General features: G+C 39.2%; 1 protein-coding gene across 1 annotated transcript in view; it reads right to left on the minus strand.

The window, feature by feature from the left end:
• Window positions 1–14,875, minus strand: part of oxr1a (oxidation resistance 1a) — a 181,466-nt gene that overhangs the window by 157,925 nt on the left and 8,666 nt on the right. Inside the window, exon 2 of the mRNA XM_059338607.1 lies at window positions 5,893–5,978. Coding sequence (XP_059194590.1) covers window positions 5,893–5,909 — 17 coding nt within the window. The 5' untranslated portion in view covers window positions 5,910–5,978. The remainder of the gene's footprint in view (window positions 1–5,892; window positions 5,979–14,875) is intronic.

Here is a 14,875-nt window from a genome sequence, read left to right on the forward strand (position 1 = left end):
GTGTTATATTTCCATGCTTTTTGTTGCTCCCACTACATTTATGTGTGAGTGTGTTTTTAAATTGTGTTATTTACTTGTAAAGTGTTTTTAGTACTCTGAAAAGTGCTCTAAAAAAGTATTATTATTATAAAACTAGAATGTAACTGTGGGACTGTCACACAGTAAATATAAAAGTTCAAGTAAAAGTTGTGCACTCCTTACAAAGATGGTTAAAATTCTTACTGGGGCTATTCAGGTGTCTTGGTATTTTATTATAATGGACACATGCCAGCTCCTCAGAAACTACTACTTTCTGTGGCCAAGTATAATTAAATGCAAAACCCCACTCATATTAGTATTCAGCTTAATCGATCAGCCCAACCTAATGTATATTACATTACAAACTCCTCAAAGTGCAGGAAAGATAATAGTCACAGCAACACTGTTGCAACACCCTTCAAGGTCAGTCCAAGGAGAGTCAGCGTGCGGTGTCGCTATGGCAGCCTGTTCATCATGATTGGATCAGCAGGCCTTTGCAGGGGGTTAACACATCCCAGCATGCACTCTACTCCCCAGACACCATTCTCTTTCCCTGCATACATAAGTAATCAAGTGCAAGGCCCCTTGATGTCGATCAACAGCTCAGAGCTACAGTCAGATATCCAATTACTCCTTATGAAGGTCAGGATAAGTGGGGGGTCAATGTCGGATCTGATATTTCGTTAAGGCTGTAATTACTAAGTTGCCATTAGAAGCTTAACTACCATGATGAATATGTGACATATTGATTGCTGTAGAGATGAGGGCAGAGGTGCAGGTACTTGCACACTATATCATCATCATAGGAGAGAATGCCAAGGACATGCTGAACATGTCATGGACAGAGTGTGTGGCATGACAGATAAAGATGTTCTTTATTGTTTGTGATGAGTCATCCAGTGACTGAGTGATAACCTATCAGCTACCACAGGAAGTCATCTTTCCACAATACATCACTATAAAGGGGCATCCCATAATGTACATTTAGCACATCCCAGTCAAGCTAAATTAGACATCCACTCAGATTTAATGTGGAAAAGCTGTGGAGAGACCTGGAGAGGTAGGGTCTACCATTTTGCCACTAATGAGTATAACTCATATAGCAGTAATTCCATTACAGCTCCCACTGAAAGCAATTACTAGTCCAGTTGTGACACCTTCATGCCATCTCTGCATGATCTTTGTCTGAGCTGCTGCTGGCTTGACAGTTATTTCCTGTCCCTGTCCCGATAGGTTCCAAAAACAGCTGGGAGGAACTACTTTGAATTGATGACCCTACATGGCTGACAACCAAGGACGGAAACCAAATTACTCTTTGTGACAGTCATCCAAGCAAACATCCCCACAGCCTGGGAAGATAATGCTGAGTGACTTAAACTGGAAACCTGGGGTTAAACTGAGGCCGTGTTGTGTATTAGAGCTGGAGTAACATGATGTCTGCATCATTTCAGGTGTAAACTGAACACGTATTGAAACAAAAATAACTTCTATTAAGCTGTATCCATGCAGATTGAATGTTGAATTTAAAGTTGCTACAAAAATCTGTACAATCAAGAATAACCTGTTTATTTACAATGTGTCCAGTGTTTTTATCTTTGGCTTTCAAATAACCACAATTTTACCTTCTTGGAAGTGAAAATGAAGGCAAGTGGTAATGTTATTACATTGGTTTAAGATCAAATGATGCACATGCCATTTCACAATGCAATGGAGGATTCTAACTGACAGTTCAGGTGGATTTACTTTTAGTTTCAGTAAAGTGGCATGAGTAAGAATTGGTGTTTTCTGTGATTTAATGCCCTGACAGTTTCAGAAGCAATTCACTTCTACATTGCTGTCATAAATATGAACAGCTTGACATGCGCTTTTGTTATGATTACATAAGTTATTAACTTTGCTCCCACAGCCAAATATCAAGCAAGTGCAGCAACAAAAAACAAAGCAAGCACAACAATATAATCCATTTGTACTTTACTCGGGCCTGAAAAGTGAGGCCAATACGAAAGTGTCTTAAACCTGCATTCTATATAATGACCAGCAGGGGGCAACTTCGCTGGTTCCAAATAGGAAGTCAGTTTGTATGCAAGTCAATAGGAAAATTACCCTACTTTAAACTTGATTAATTTCCTCAAAAAACATTCCTAGGGGCTACTTTATGATCAATAGGCCACTAACACAGTGTCTTTTTGGTAACATTTTCCTTTTATTTAGTGTTCGGTAAAAAGAAAAGTAAAAAGGTAAAAAGACACCCTAAGGAGTCGACTGTTAAGGTGGTGATGTTCAAAATGCTGAATGTGAGGCTTCAAAACTGTCCAAAAACCAATGAGTGATATCATGATGTCTTAGTCCACTATTTTTACAGCCCATGCAGCAGCTACATCCATGAAATATGACAACAGAAAAATGGAACAAGTGTAAATGAGACAGACACAGCAGTGTTTTATAATTCTTGTGATGATGGTAGAAAACACTGAAGCTTGGTACTTGCTGCTGACAAGACAAAACGATAGAATATTCACCCCTGGCAATGAAGAAATTAAATAACATTTAATTAAAACACCATGGTAAATCTTGATGGTTTGTTTGCCAAACTAGACCTTAAGGTTGGGGTTCTGATTGGTGTTTTTTTTACTTACATCTCTGTCGGGAAAACATTACAAATTTAATTGAATTTCCAAGACAATCATATCTCTGTTTTTTATGGAGTTGATTTATGCAAGCAGGCATAAGCAACTGTAGCCAGTAAGAGTTGTATATGTAACCCAAATTAAAGCTATGATGCATAACTTCATAAATGTTCTCATCCAGAATGAAAGACTCAGATTAACGACGCTCCAGTTACATTTTAATGAGCACATGTAGACAAATACAATCAAGCTGTGGATACGTGCACCCTCAGTTTATCCATAATAGTGAAGCAGTTCATCAGAGGAGAGAGCTCTAAAGAAAGTCAGAAGCACAAAGTGCAAATGCATTGGATTTATTATCCATGCCTCTGTTTCACAACTTCATTCCATTCAAATCAAAGCTAAACTGCTACGTTAAGACGTTTGACTGATTAAATTTTAATGAAAGATTTTTAATTTGGCTCTTGCATTGTACGCTAGTGTTGTTTGAGATGACTCGAGGGAACCCAAGAGGAAAGCCAATATTAAAAACCCACAGATAAAGCCACAACAGCACATAGCAATCTCTGACAGATACACAGATTTCCTCAGCCACTTCATGTTACGTTCAGCAGTTTAGCGAGAGAAAAATGCTTTGTTTCATATTCAGCAAAAATGTGAATGAGCTTTTGGAGTCTTTGAATTTCAAGATGGCAGCCTATTACAGTCATTTTCAGCGTATCCGTGTCACCGACTGTGCTGACACAGCTCCCTGAAGATGGAGAGCTGGCTTGGTTTAATCATCTTCTCACCCACTGTATGATGATCACACACACTGCGCAGAGACGGTGGATGGATGCGGCATTGTGACAGCACTTGGTCCCCATGGGATTATGATACCTTAACCTGCTCCTATACCTCACTTTCCCACAACTGAAACTACCCTAAACACATTTTTCCTTTTGACAGACAACAAATACCTAAATTAAACCTTATGTGGCTTGCATGTGAACCCATGTCCATCATATTGTATGCAGAGGAGCTTACCAATGCAGTGGCGAGTCCTTTTTGTCAATGGAAATAAGGATTTGAGAGGTGGGTGTCAGGGCTATTTCGCCGTGTGGCTCCTATATCATGGATTGTGCTGCTATCAATAAGAAGCCCTTTCACATACCTATCAGCTTAGCTACTGATAACAACTCAGTGTATGTGTGTGTGTATAGTAAATAGATGAGTACTTGAATGCACGAGGTCAAATATAAAGATTGGATATTGTAAGGATCAGTTGTAGAACTATAAAAAGCACCGGTACTGAAAAACATTTAAAAATAAAAATGAATTTCAGTACACAAGCTACAGAATGGGAAGAAAACACAAATACTTCCTCTCTACAGTATTCTTTGGCTGGGGACTAGAGACGGTGTGCTTTTATCTTTATAACTCTCACACAGAATTTACCTAGATTTCACATCAAGTCCTCAGTAGGTAATGTATAGTAGGTTTAGAGTCAGGGATACATCTAAATTGATTTATATTATTCTGAAATTGCTTCAACTGACTGAATAAACACAGCATCTACACACTCCGATACAGTAGGTGACAGTGGCTAGTCAGTGGTATTGAGTATTAATACAAAAACATGTATAATTTGGCATATTCTGTCAATTTCTTTTGAATTCTTGGGCAAAATGCTCTACATTAGCCACAGTTGTTCATGAAGCTCTGGATGTACTGACTGGAAAAAATAAATTGTGTTTGAGATGTCAATTACATTTGGTTAATACAGAGCTATGCAGTATTAAAATCATCCATCTTTGCTCACTACAGCTTAGCCATTCTGTGCATAAACTATACTTTAAGAACTTAAATAAAATCCAAAATGATTTGTTATCGTATTGGTGTCAGACATGAGAAGCAGGGAATTATCAGGTATCAGTAAATAAAAATCATATTGTACATCCCTAACAGATTTCAATATGTACAGAAATAAGGCGGATCATTTTTTATTGTTTGAAATGCTTACCACTGTAGTTGTTAGATAGTCAGCCAGGCATGGTAATATTTGCAGCTTACATATTAAATGCAGACCATTTAATCCAGTTCTTTCATGTTTGCTCTTGTATTTTTGGTTTTGGAAAGACTAAATAAAAGACATCACCCTAAAAACTCCTGCATTTCTCTTACTCTTGTTATCATGGTGACAATCTAATGCTTGACAGGCCTGCCATGGCTTGTTACAGTCGCTTAGCTACAGTATAATTGATCTATTACGCTATTTTATCAATGCATCACTTGCAGACACTGGATTTTCTCACCAGTTTGTATGAAAAGTTTGTCAAAATACATGTCAAATGTGCACATGTAAAGTATGGGCTATCCATATATTTGTCAGACTTTTGTTCAACACTTCCTGTTGGGAAAACTACAGTCATGCAATCTGCAATTTCTGCACAAGATCTCCAGGTTAGCTATATAGCTGAAGGCTATGAAAACACTATTAGCTCTTAAAGTAATAAGCTTGCACATTATATCCTTATGGATTCAAAATGCACTATTCTATTAGAATTTATGGAATTAATTATTTAAGAGAAATTCATATGTGTTTTCAATGGGTGAATAAACAGGCTGTTCTCAGCAATGTATGGTAAAGTATTATCAAACCCAAGCTGTTAACGGTTCACCTAAATGAAAAAAAACAACAACTAAAAGCATTTTGTTTTGATTCTCCTAACCTGCCTTACACATACTGGCAAGCAATGTGACCACTTCTAGCTTGCAGTCAACATCCAGAAAAGCCAAAGTGATGAATGATTTATGCAGGCTGTACGCTACCACGAGCCACATTAAAAATACAGAATGTACACACAACCAAGAAAGACTTGGAGCTGAGTTTCCTAAACTTCCTACTGAGGCTGTGTGAGAGTATTTACACTTCAGTTTAAAGGATTCTCTGGGGTCTAGCCATTTACAAATGTGGTAGCTGAAAATATAAACTGAAAAGTGTTTATGGGTAAAGATAAAGCATTTCAAATCATTCAGAGACTTTATATTAAAGGGTTAATACGTTTTTTTTTCTGTGCTGTGACCTGAAATTAATCATCACATTTCTCAACATCAATGTCTTTTCACATCCAAGTCATCAGTGGAACATATCTGAACAGAAATGTCAGCCATTATCAGCAGAAAGCCATTTTAAAAATGCCCTGAGATTTCTGTCTGGCTTTTTTTTGAGTGGATAAAAATAGATCAAAAGTGACATTGTGCTGACCTTTTGGTGCTGAACATCTTGGCAGCGTCTTCTTTCTCCTGCTCAGAGGCTTTGGGAGGTCGAGGTTTGATGTTGACTTTTCAAACCTGCAGGAAGCACATACGTGCACACACAAAGATGCACACACACATACATAAAAGCAAAGAAGACAGGGACAGGGGACAGAAAGAGATAACAGTGAGATTTGCAGCATCACAGTCAGGTTGCCCTCAAGTTGTTTGAATGCCTTGGCCGTGCTGACCTCACCAACCTCCATTAGCTGGCGTCCAACTGAGCGATTCAAATTGACTCGGCATGGCAGGAGGCAGTGAGCAGAGCATAACTCAGCCAACATGACACAAAGCATGGAGTCAAATGTTAGCTTTAATAATTATTTGCTTTTTTATTTTGCCACAACAGCACATTTAAAACAGAGCGGAATTAATTAGCACTGAAGCTCAACTGGGGCAACAAGAAACAATTAAAATGCAATTAAAAAGGTGAACTTTATATCTGCTTGTGTAGGCAAACATGCCACATGCAGGCTATTAAGTAGTACCATCTCTGAATGGTTAAATTCCCCAACTGGATGTCTCTCAACTTGTCTGTGCTATACCTACCACATTGTATAATGACTGGGAGTTAAGGTTATCAGAGACTGTGGAGGAGGAGCTGGAGTAAAAGAAGATAGGGTTCAATAATTAATGCCCAGGTCTATGCAGACCTCACTTCTCACCCTCTCTTGTCTGTAATGAGATGAGTGGAGGGCCAGAGGGAAGGAGGGAAGGAGAACGGGCTGATTAAAACGCCCAGCTCGGCCCCATCTACCTTCTTTCCCCCCTACATCAGTTGGAGGCACCAGCATGCACACACATCACACCCTCTCATTTGTAACACCTGGAGTGTGTTTCCTCACTCCTACACACTGGCAGGGAGCAGTGCAGAGCTGAATAAGCAGGTGTAAAGGTTAACAAAGTAGTGTGACACTAGAAACATCTGATAATTCATTCAGGTGACATGGAAACTGCGGATGTAGCCGCTTCTGTAAGTAATCAAGGGCAGTGCAGTAGCCAACTTGGCTACCTTCATTTACAGACGAACAGACAGACAGCCACAAAAAGGTGGCTTATTTAAAAGTTATTTCTTTATGTTGTATGTATGTATGGTTAAAAATGCAAAATTATAAATCATGAACCTTTCATCTTGCTGATTTAGATTGAATACATGAAGCTGCATAAACGTACTTTGGTCGGAAGATGGTGGTGTAATGTATTGCTGTAGGCCAATATGTCAGGAAACAATAGTAGAAGAGATTATGCAACAAAGAAAACAGAAGAAGAAAAGATTGAGCAAGAGATAAATTATAATAAAAAAAGAGGCTAATCGACAACCACTTCGGCCACCCCTGAGAGAAAATAAGTCTTCAGGAATTAGATTCAATTGGGCAACTTAAAACTGTTCTTTTGTGTCAGCTCGTCTTGACCCTCAGAGCGGAAACAGCCAATCAGTCACAAATTAAATGTTCACTATGTCCGAACTTATTTGCAAAATGCATTCCATCTCTAGTTTAGCGCATTTAATATTTGAGCATAAACACTTTTATGTGCATTTTTGGTGGAAGTTTGGTGTTTCCATCAAGCTTTTCTCATGCAAATCTTCAAAATGCGTGTCAAAATTTGTTGATGGACACACTATTACTGTAAGAAGCCAACAAAAATACACATCTCAGATGGGGGTAAAAGTTATTGTTCAAGGATGGCTTCACCACTGCACTAAACATTTTATCAAACTAAAGGTCAACAGCCATGTAGTAGCTAGCCAAATTACTTTAGCATGTTAGCAGGCTTACATTAGCTAAGGACACATAAAAGACCAGGCTGGTAGGAATAGCGTTCACTTTCAGGTACTTGGCCATAAATTACACAAATTAAATCTAATGTGAAACTGCTAACATCTGTTTACAGGTTTGACAGCCAATTAGCTGGTCATTTGCAGCACACTGAACAGCAGGTAAACATACCTGCAAAAGACAATTTAGTACATTTGCATGAGGGTTTAACCTTAAGTGGCGATCACACTACCATGTGGTAACTGTGTGGCAGAAAAGTTTTTGATCATGACGGTGGGTTGTGAAGCTGTTGCTGCTCATGTGAACATGCACAGGTTTTGATCTGCTGGGAAGAGCAGAACTTCAGGTGGTAACCACGTAATATCAGCGGCCACTTTTGACCGCAATTTACTTTTTGGGGGAACACCCTTGGAGGTAGGTTGCTGTCGTACAGTGTTAAGAAGCAGCTTTACTCTTCAATAATATTGTGAACAACACACTATTTACCAAATTCTACTTTATTTTTTCTCTTGTTCGCCTGCTGGGCATCAGCCTGACAGCTGCTGTCAATCAAACAACATTCTGAGGCAGAAATGTTTTCCCCCTCCCTTTAAATAATTTAAAAACTAGAATGAATTAAAAAAAAAAAAACACTATTATGCACAAAAGGATGATCAGTTCAATTGGACTTTAAAACCATTAAACGAAATGTCATCCTGGTGCTGGCACTAAAGGGACGTCAGGGATTCACCAAAGTTTTCCATCCTTGAGGGACCATGCATGTCTGCACAAAATGTCATGGCAATCCTTACAATAATTATAAGAAACACCAGTTTGCAAAATATTTAACTTGAAAGCAGTACATCACATTTAAACAAGTTCTGTTTTTTTTATCTGAAACATTTCACACTAGAATGGCAGCAGGGGGACATTAATGAGATGAGAAATACCTTGCCATAAAGGGCTGCAGGTACATGCACACTGACAGCCAATTATTATAAAATATTTCACTTCATTAAAAGAGAACTGTTTATCTAATCTGAGGGAAAATTCAGAGCCCAGGGAGTACAGAGAGATAATTTCAAAGAGTCGCATAATTTCCTTTTCCATTGCTGCTAAAATGTGACTCATCCTGCCATTCGTCACAGTGTTCCAGGGCTTTAAAATGATTACACAGAGTGCTTTACCAAAACCGGCACTCCCCTCAGAAAAATAATAACAAACCTTCAAGCTTTCAAGGGTCTATACTGAACCAAGACAAAAACTGAAAACGCATTTAGACATTATTTGGGATTATAACACCAGCTTCACCTGCCAGTGGGCTTAAAGTGAGCACAAACCAATAAGTTTCTTATTTAGGCAATATACTGTCAAATGAAAAGCAACAACACAGAGGAGAAAGGAGAGGGTACTATAGGAATAGAAGTACAAAACATGAACCAAGTTGCTGCATAGTCTTTTCTAGGTGTACCACATGAACTTAAGCACATCTATAAAAGTAGTGTGTGTGTGTGTGTGTGTGTGTGTGTGTGTGTGGATGTGTGTCTGGGGCATATCTCGCTGACCGTTAGTCAGACTGACCTAAGATTTTGTATGTGGCTTGCGCATGGCATGAAGGTGTGCATCCTCGATTTTGAAGATTTTTGATTTCATTTTTCAAAATAATGTTTACGTAGGACGTGTTGCGGCATTGCACTGTTTCTGATCGGACGCCTTTTAGGGGAGCTCCGCCCCATTGTGTGATAGACCTACACCTGGTCAGTAACACAATTCGCTCTGGATTTCCATACCTGACTCATCCCATCTGTAAATCTATTTAGCCTACCTATCTTTTGGACTTTTAAAGTGCACTACAAGGTTAGATTTTCCAATAATATTCTAATAGTTTCCAGCGAATATCAATGTTCAATGTGTATGTGCTGGAGGGTGTGCATACCTCATGAAAAGTAAGTGTTTTATCTACTTAATCTCCCACTATACGAATACATACTTCCCAAGGGCACTGCATTAGTTATATAAAACCACCATAGGGCAACATTTATTTGACACTTACTTTATGTTTTGATGTGCACTGACTTTTTAGTTCTAATATTCCACATGCTTACATGGAGGGGGTACGATTTATGCAGCCTGTTCTCCCTTCAAAAATGTCAATATAGGTTGCATGTACAGGCAGCTAAAAACAAGCTATATTTATGCATTTCACCATCTGCTGTAATGCGGTTAACGCCATCTTGCTGCTAAAGTAAACTAAAGTAGACCATTTTTAAGTTATGTGAATCACGCTTTTGAACGTGACTTATGTTTTTTTAACATAACTTTGGTCATGTGACCCTTGTAAGTACTTCATTTCCGGCATTTACGTACATTTATTTACTGTTTAAACTGTCTGCAATAACGCCTTACCAGGCGAACTGCGCCACAACCTCTTCTGTGGTTTATGTTGTACTGTACTGCAGCCAGCCACTAGGGGGCAATCAATGCATTTTGGCTTCACATTTTGGTCATGCTGTCGATGGATGCAAACTCCGACTTGTATGGAAACAGGCCTGAGGAACAAGGCATATCCATTACATCTGACCAAGGCTTTATTCTTTGTCGAGTGAAGGGAAGTCAAAGATAGTCTGGCTTTGTTAAACTCACTTCAAAGTACACCATGTAGATAAGTGCGAGGGTGTGGGTGGGGCTTATGAAATGCTGCAAGAACAAAAGCAGCAGCAGCAAGTGGATGAAGCACTTTCAGCAGTTTTCATGTGAGCAGTGCAATCTCAGGTTCTTTGTTTGACCCATCTTGAAGGCTTGGTTCCATTTTATGCAACCATGTTAAGTATTACAATAAACACACTATTGTTGTGTTCTGAATGCATTTAACCTGTCTTTTTCTTTTTTTTAGCAGATTTGGTATGGTTCATTTCATATTTAGAATCAGTTTTTAGATTACTTCCTGTTGTGCAGCTGGAATAAAAAGATAAACAAATTAACTGTCTGTTTGTGTTTGTGGAATTGAGTTAGCTGGGTGACAGTTACCAAGATTATTTGATTAGTTAAGCAGTGGATGACGAACAAGATGCTGAACTAGAACTATCTGGGGACTTTGTATGTATGATTCAGATGTTTTCTCGAAACGTTTCACACAGTAAATTGGCTGGAACACAGAAAACCTGTATGTTGCTTGAATCTACTCAGCTGGATCCCACAGTTACACCAACATACTACATCAAAATTCACATTTATTTTAGCCACTTGAAAGAGGAGCAAAAAAGAAAAAACAAGGAACCAAAAACAAGGGTCAAAATGACTCAGATGCTGACTCACACTGATCCGGGTTGTCAAAATATGCTCCAGTAGGAAATCTGCTGAGAAATTAACATAGCATGTTACAGAAAAGACAGATCTGTGTGGGACTAAAATCACTATCCTCTGAAATGAAGAGTGCATAATTATGTGCATGTGTGTCATTTAGTCTTCAATTCAATAAATATGTATGGCTTATCGGTCTTTCTGCATGGTCACCAAAGCATAAACCTACACCACAACAATGCACCAGTTGAGCCATGTGGTTCCTCCTGACATGAATGGACCTTGTCTTCTTCTATCTCTATGGCAAAAGAACCTTGTTTGAGGATGTTTTTACTGCCGAGCTTCATTAAGCCAGCCTTGTGTTTCAGCTTAATTGTCTCTGTGCGTGCAGAGCATCCTGACAAACACTATCAGCATCCAAGCATGTAATGGGTTGAGGCGAATCCTTCAGACAGACAGAGGGACAGCAGGTATCGCCGATGCTCTGGTGTGCACTTTTTCTGAAAGCTGCCGGCCGTAAAACCACAATGACACAGGGGTGATGTGTTTGGCCTAACATACACAGCTTTAAGTTGGGGGCTGACAGAGCTATTTCACACAAAACAAAGATGAGCTAAGCAGTGCACGTTAACACAACCAGCTGCAAACATATCAGGGCAAATACAATCCCAGCCGAGGCAAATGGAGTAAATTCTATCCACTGTATCACATCCATAGTGTTTTAAATGTAAATTTCAATTCTCCCTGATGCTGGCTTTATGAATGACGAGCAGAGAAGGTAAATAAAGATATCAGCTGTGCTGGTTCCTGGATGAAATCCAGAGTGTGAGCAGGAGAAGTGGAGTATTGATCAGAGGCAGGATTAGCTGGCCCAGCATGCAGCTAAATCAGTAACAGCCATGAAGAAGTGCAGAGGGAACAAAACAACAACACCAGCAATGTAGCACAAGACATACTGTATAGCTCAAGTATTTTAAAGCTTGGCTTGGCTGTTGTCTTTTCCAATACGCCTCAGAAACATAAAGAAAGAGCAGGAAAGACTGAATTCTGTCTTCTCTAACAGCCAAGATAGTATAAGCAATGCCCTTTTTGTCTAAATCAATTCCTATTGTTGGGTATTTTGACTGTTCTGATACTTGCTGTAGGCTTGAAGGGTGAACAGTTCACTGACATGCAACTGCACAAGATGTCTCAGTATAAAAATTTCTGAAGCAGCTTTAAAGTCCCCTTCCACTCAAAAATGCATTTATTTTTAGTTTTATGTCCCCTAAAATGTCTCAGATTGACGATTCTTACATTCCTATAAGTTGGAGATGTCTGTGCACTTCCCTACGTCTGGGATTCAGCTGTACGCCGAGCAAGCTAGATTAGGTACATCACTACTTCAAAAGCTAATCAAAAGCCATAGAAGAAACCTGAAACCTCCAACAAGATCTCTAACCCAAACAACAGAAAAAACAGTTTCTCAACACTGCCCATAACAATACAGACAAGCGTTCTTACATACACGTATGGTTTGCTGTTGTAAAAAAGGCTCCAGTTTCAGTGAATTTATGCTACAAACTCACTGACCTAGGTTTAGGGCAATAAACTTCCTAGTTAGCCGTTATAAAAGACAGTTTGAACAGTAAATAAATCTCACTAAATGCCTTGAAGTGTGTTATGTGGATGACGTGACTACCATAAAAAAAACATAGGTTACATAAAAACGTAAGTTACATAAAAACGTAAATTACATAAAAAACGGAAGTTACATAAAAAACGTGATTCACAAACCATGAAACCTAAGTTACAGAAAAAAGTAATTTGTTTTGTTTTCACCTCGGACATGAACCCCGTTCTTGTGGGGGAAAATCTGCCACTTGTTTGACACATCCACCTGCTCTCCCTCTTACCTGGAGTGTGACAGCCCCTATTTAAACTCCAAATCGGCATCAATTATTACTACTACATCAACAAGATGGTGGAGGAGCACATTCTATGTAACATAAATATGAGTTGTATTTTCCTGCCTGTACAAATGCCCTTTATTGGCGTTTTTGAGGGGAGACCTCTAACCCCAACACTACCGCTGCTATGCTCTGTGGCTGGCATGCAGTGCTCTTTCACAGGTTAACCTAGTATACAGGCAGTGATGGTGGGTGTGGCTTATTATTATTAGTTAGTATTTTTACATTAGGGATAGGAATAATTAATCAATGATCTATTAATAATAATAATAATAATAATAATAATAATACATTTTATTTAGCAGCGCCTTTCCGGTCACTCAAGGACACTTTACAAGTTAAAACAAGAGCAAACAGATAACAAAACAAAACAAAGACAAAAACAATTAAAAGTGCTAGTAAAAACATCATGACGTCTATAGTGAGAATGCTATCCTGAAAAGGTGGGTTTTGAGAGAGGATTTGAACTGAGGGAAGGAGTCAATGTTTCGGATGTCCGGTGGGAGTGAGTTCCAGAGTTTGGGAGCAGAGCGGCTGAAAGCTCTGCTCCCCATGGTGGTAAGCCAGGCAGGGGGGACAGTTAGGTGGATGGAAGAGGAGGATCTGAGGGAGCGGGTGGAGGTGGCAGTGTGAAGGAGGTCAAACAGGTAGGGAGGGGCAAGGTTGTGGATGGCTTTAAAGGTATGAAGAAGAATTTTGAAGTTGATCCGAAAGTTAATTGGAAGCCAGTGGAGTTGCTGTAGGATGGGGGTGATGTGGTGGAAAGAGGGGGTTTGGGAGATGATACGGGCAGCTGAGTTCTGGACCAGTTGGAGCTTATGGAGGGATTTCTGGGGGAGGCCGAAGAGGAGAGAATTACAATAATCGATAATGGTCGTTAAGAATTTGGTCGATCATGTGGAATTTTTAATCAATCTGTATATTTTTTACATTTCATCTATGAATGCATATCAGTATTCACTGAACTGAAACACGGCCAAGCGTTCAGTTCTGCGGCCATACGTGAAGAAGCCGATGAGCTGTGCATTAAGTTGGATAAAGCTACAGTTTGCATACTGAAAGTACAATTATAAAACACAGAGAAATACAAGAGTATTAATTTGAGCAAAACTAGCTTACTGTATCAAACCTTGCTAGCATGAATTACTAGGTTTAATTTAATCCAAAACTTATTTAAACACAAAACACATTAAAATATGCAAGATTACTGAGAAAACTAACCTCATGCCTCTTCGGAGGCTAAAACATAAAACATTGAACTCCTTGATGTTATCTTTACAGTATAATCTTACTTCAGTTTTACGACCAGGTCAGGTCTCTTTTCGTCCTTTCGAAATAAAAGCGTCCGTTATCAAAACAGGTTTTTGCATAGTACTGTATATATATATATATATATATATATATATCTTTTATTTTGCCCATGTATGCATGCAGGGATTAATCAGTTAAATTGATCGTTAACGCTATCGATGCTCGAGTTGGCAGGTTTCTTCCAAACGCCCATCCCTATTTTACATACCTTAAAATGGGGGGAGACTGTAATACAGAAGATATCCATGTTTCCTACCGTACAACACAGGGATTCAAAGTTAAAGATTCAGAGAAAAGAAACTAGTGAGTTTTTGGTGAATATTAAAATTTCAATATAGCCCAGTAGCTGCAGTGGCATTTTAATCTGCGCCCGGTTCGCTGCAGTGATATGACTCATCTTCCCTTCTGTTCTCCACTCCTGTCCCGCTGGTCGTCCCATTGTCTGCACCTCGCCATTGTTTACATCTCTCCCCCTCCTGTCCCTCATCACTCCTTTCTCCCCAATTCATTTCCTTGGCTGTATCTGGCGGTGCACACACAGAGCCTGATTGCAGTATGTTTCCTGAACTAATAGGGGTCATATTAGCCTGGCAGGAAACACAATGCCATTATGGAA

This window comes from Centropristis striata, chromosome 8 (assembly GCF_030273125.1).
Source record: "Centropristis striata isolate RG_2023a ecotype Rhode Island chromosome 8, C.striata_1.0, whole genome shotgun sequence".
Taxonomy (NCBI): domain Eukaryota; kingdom Metazoa; phylum Chordata; class Actinopteri; order Perciformes; family Serranidae; genus Centropristis; species Centropristis striata.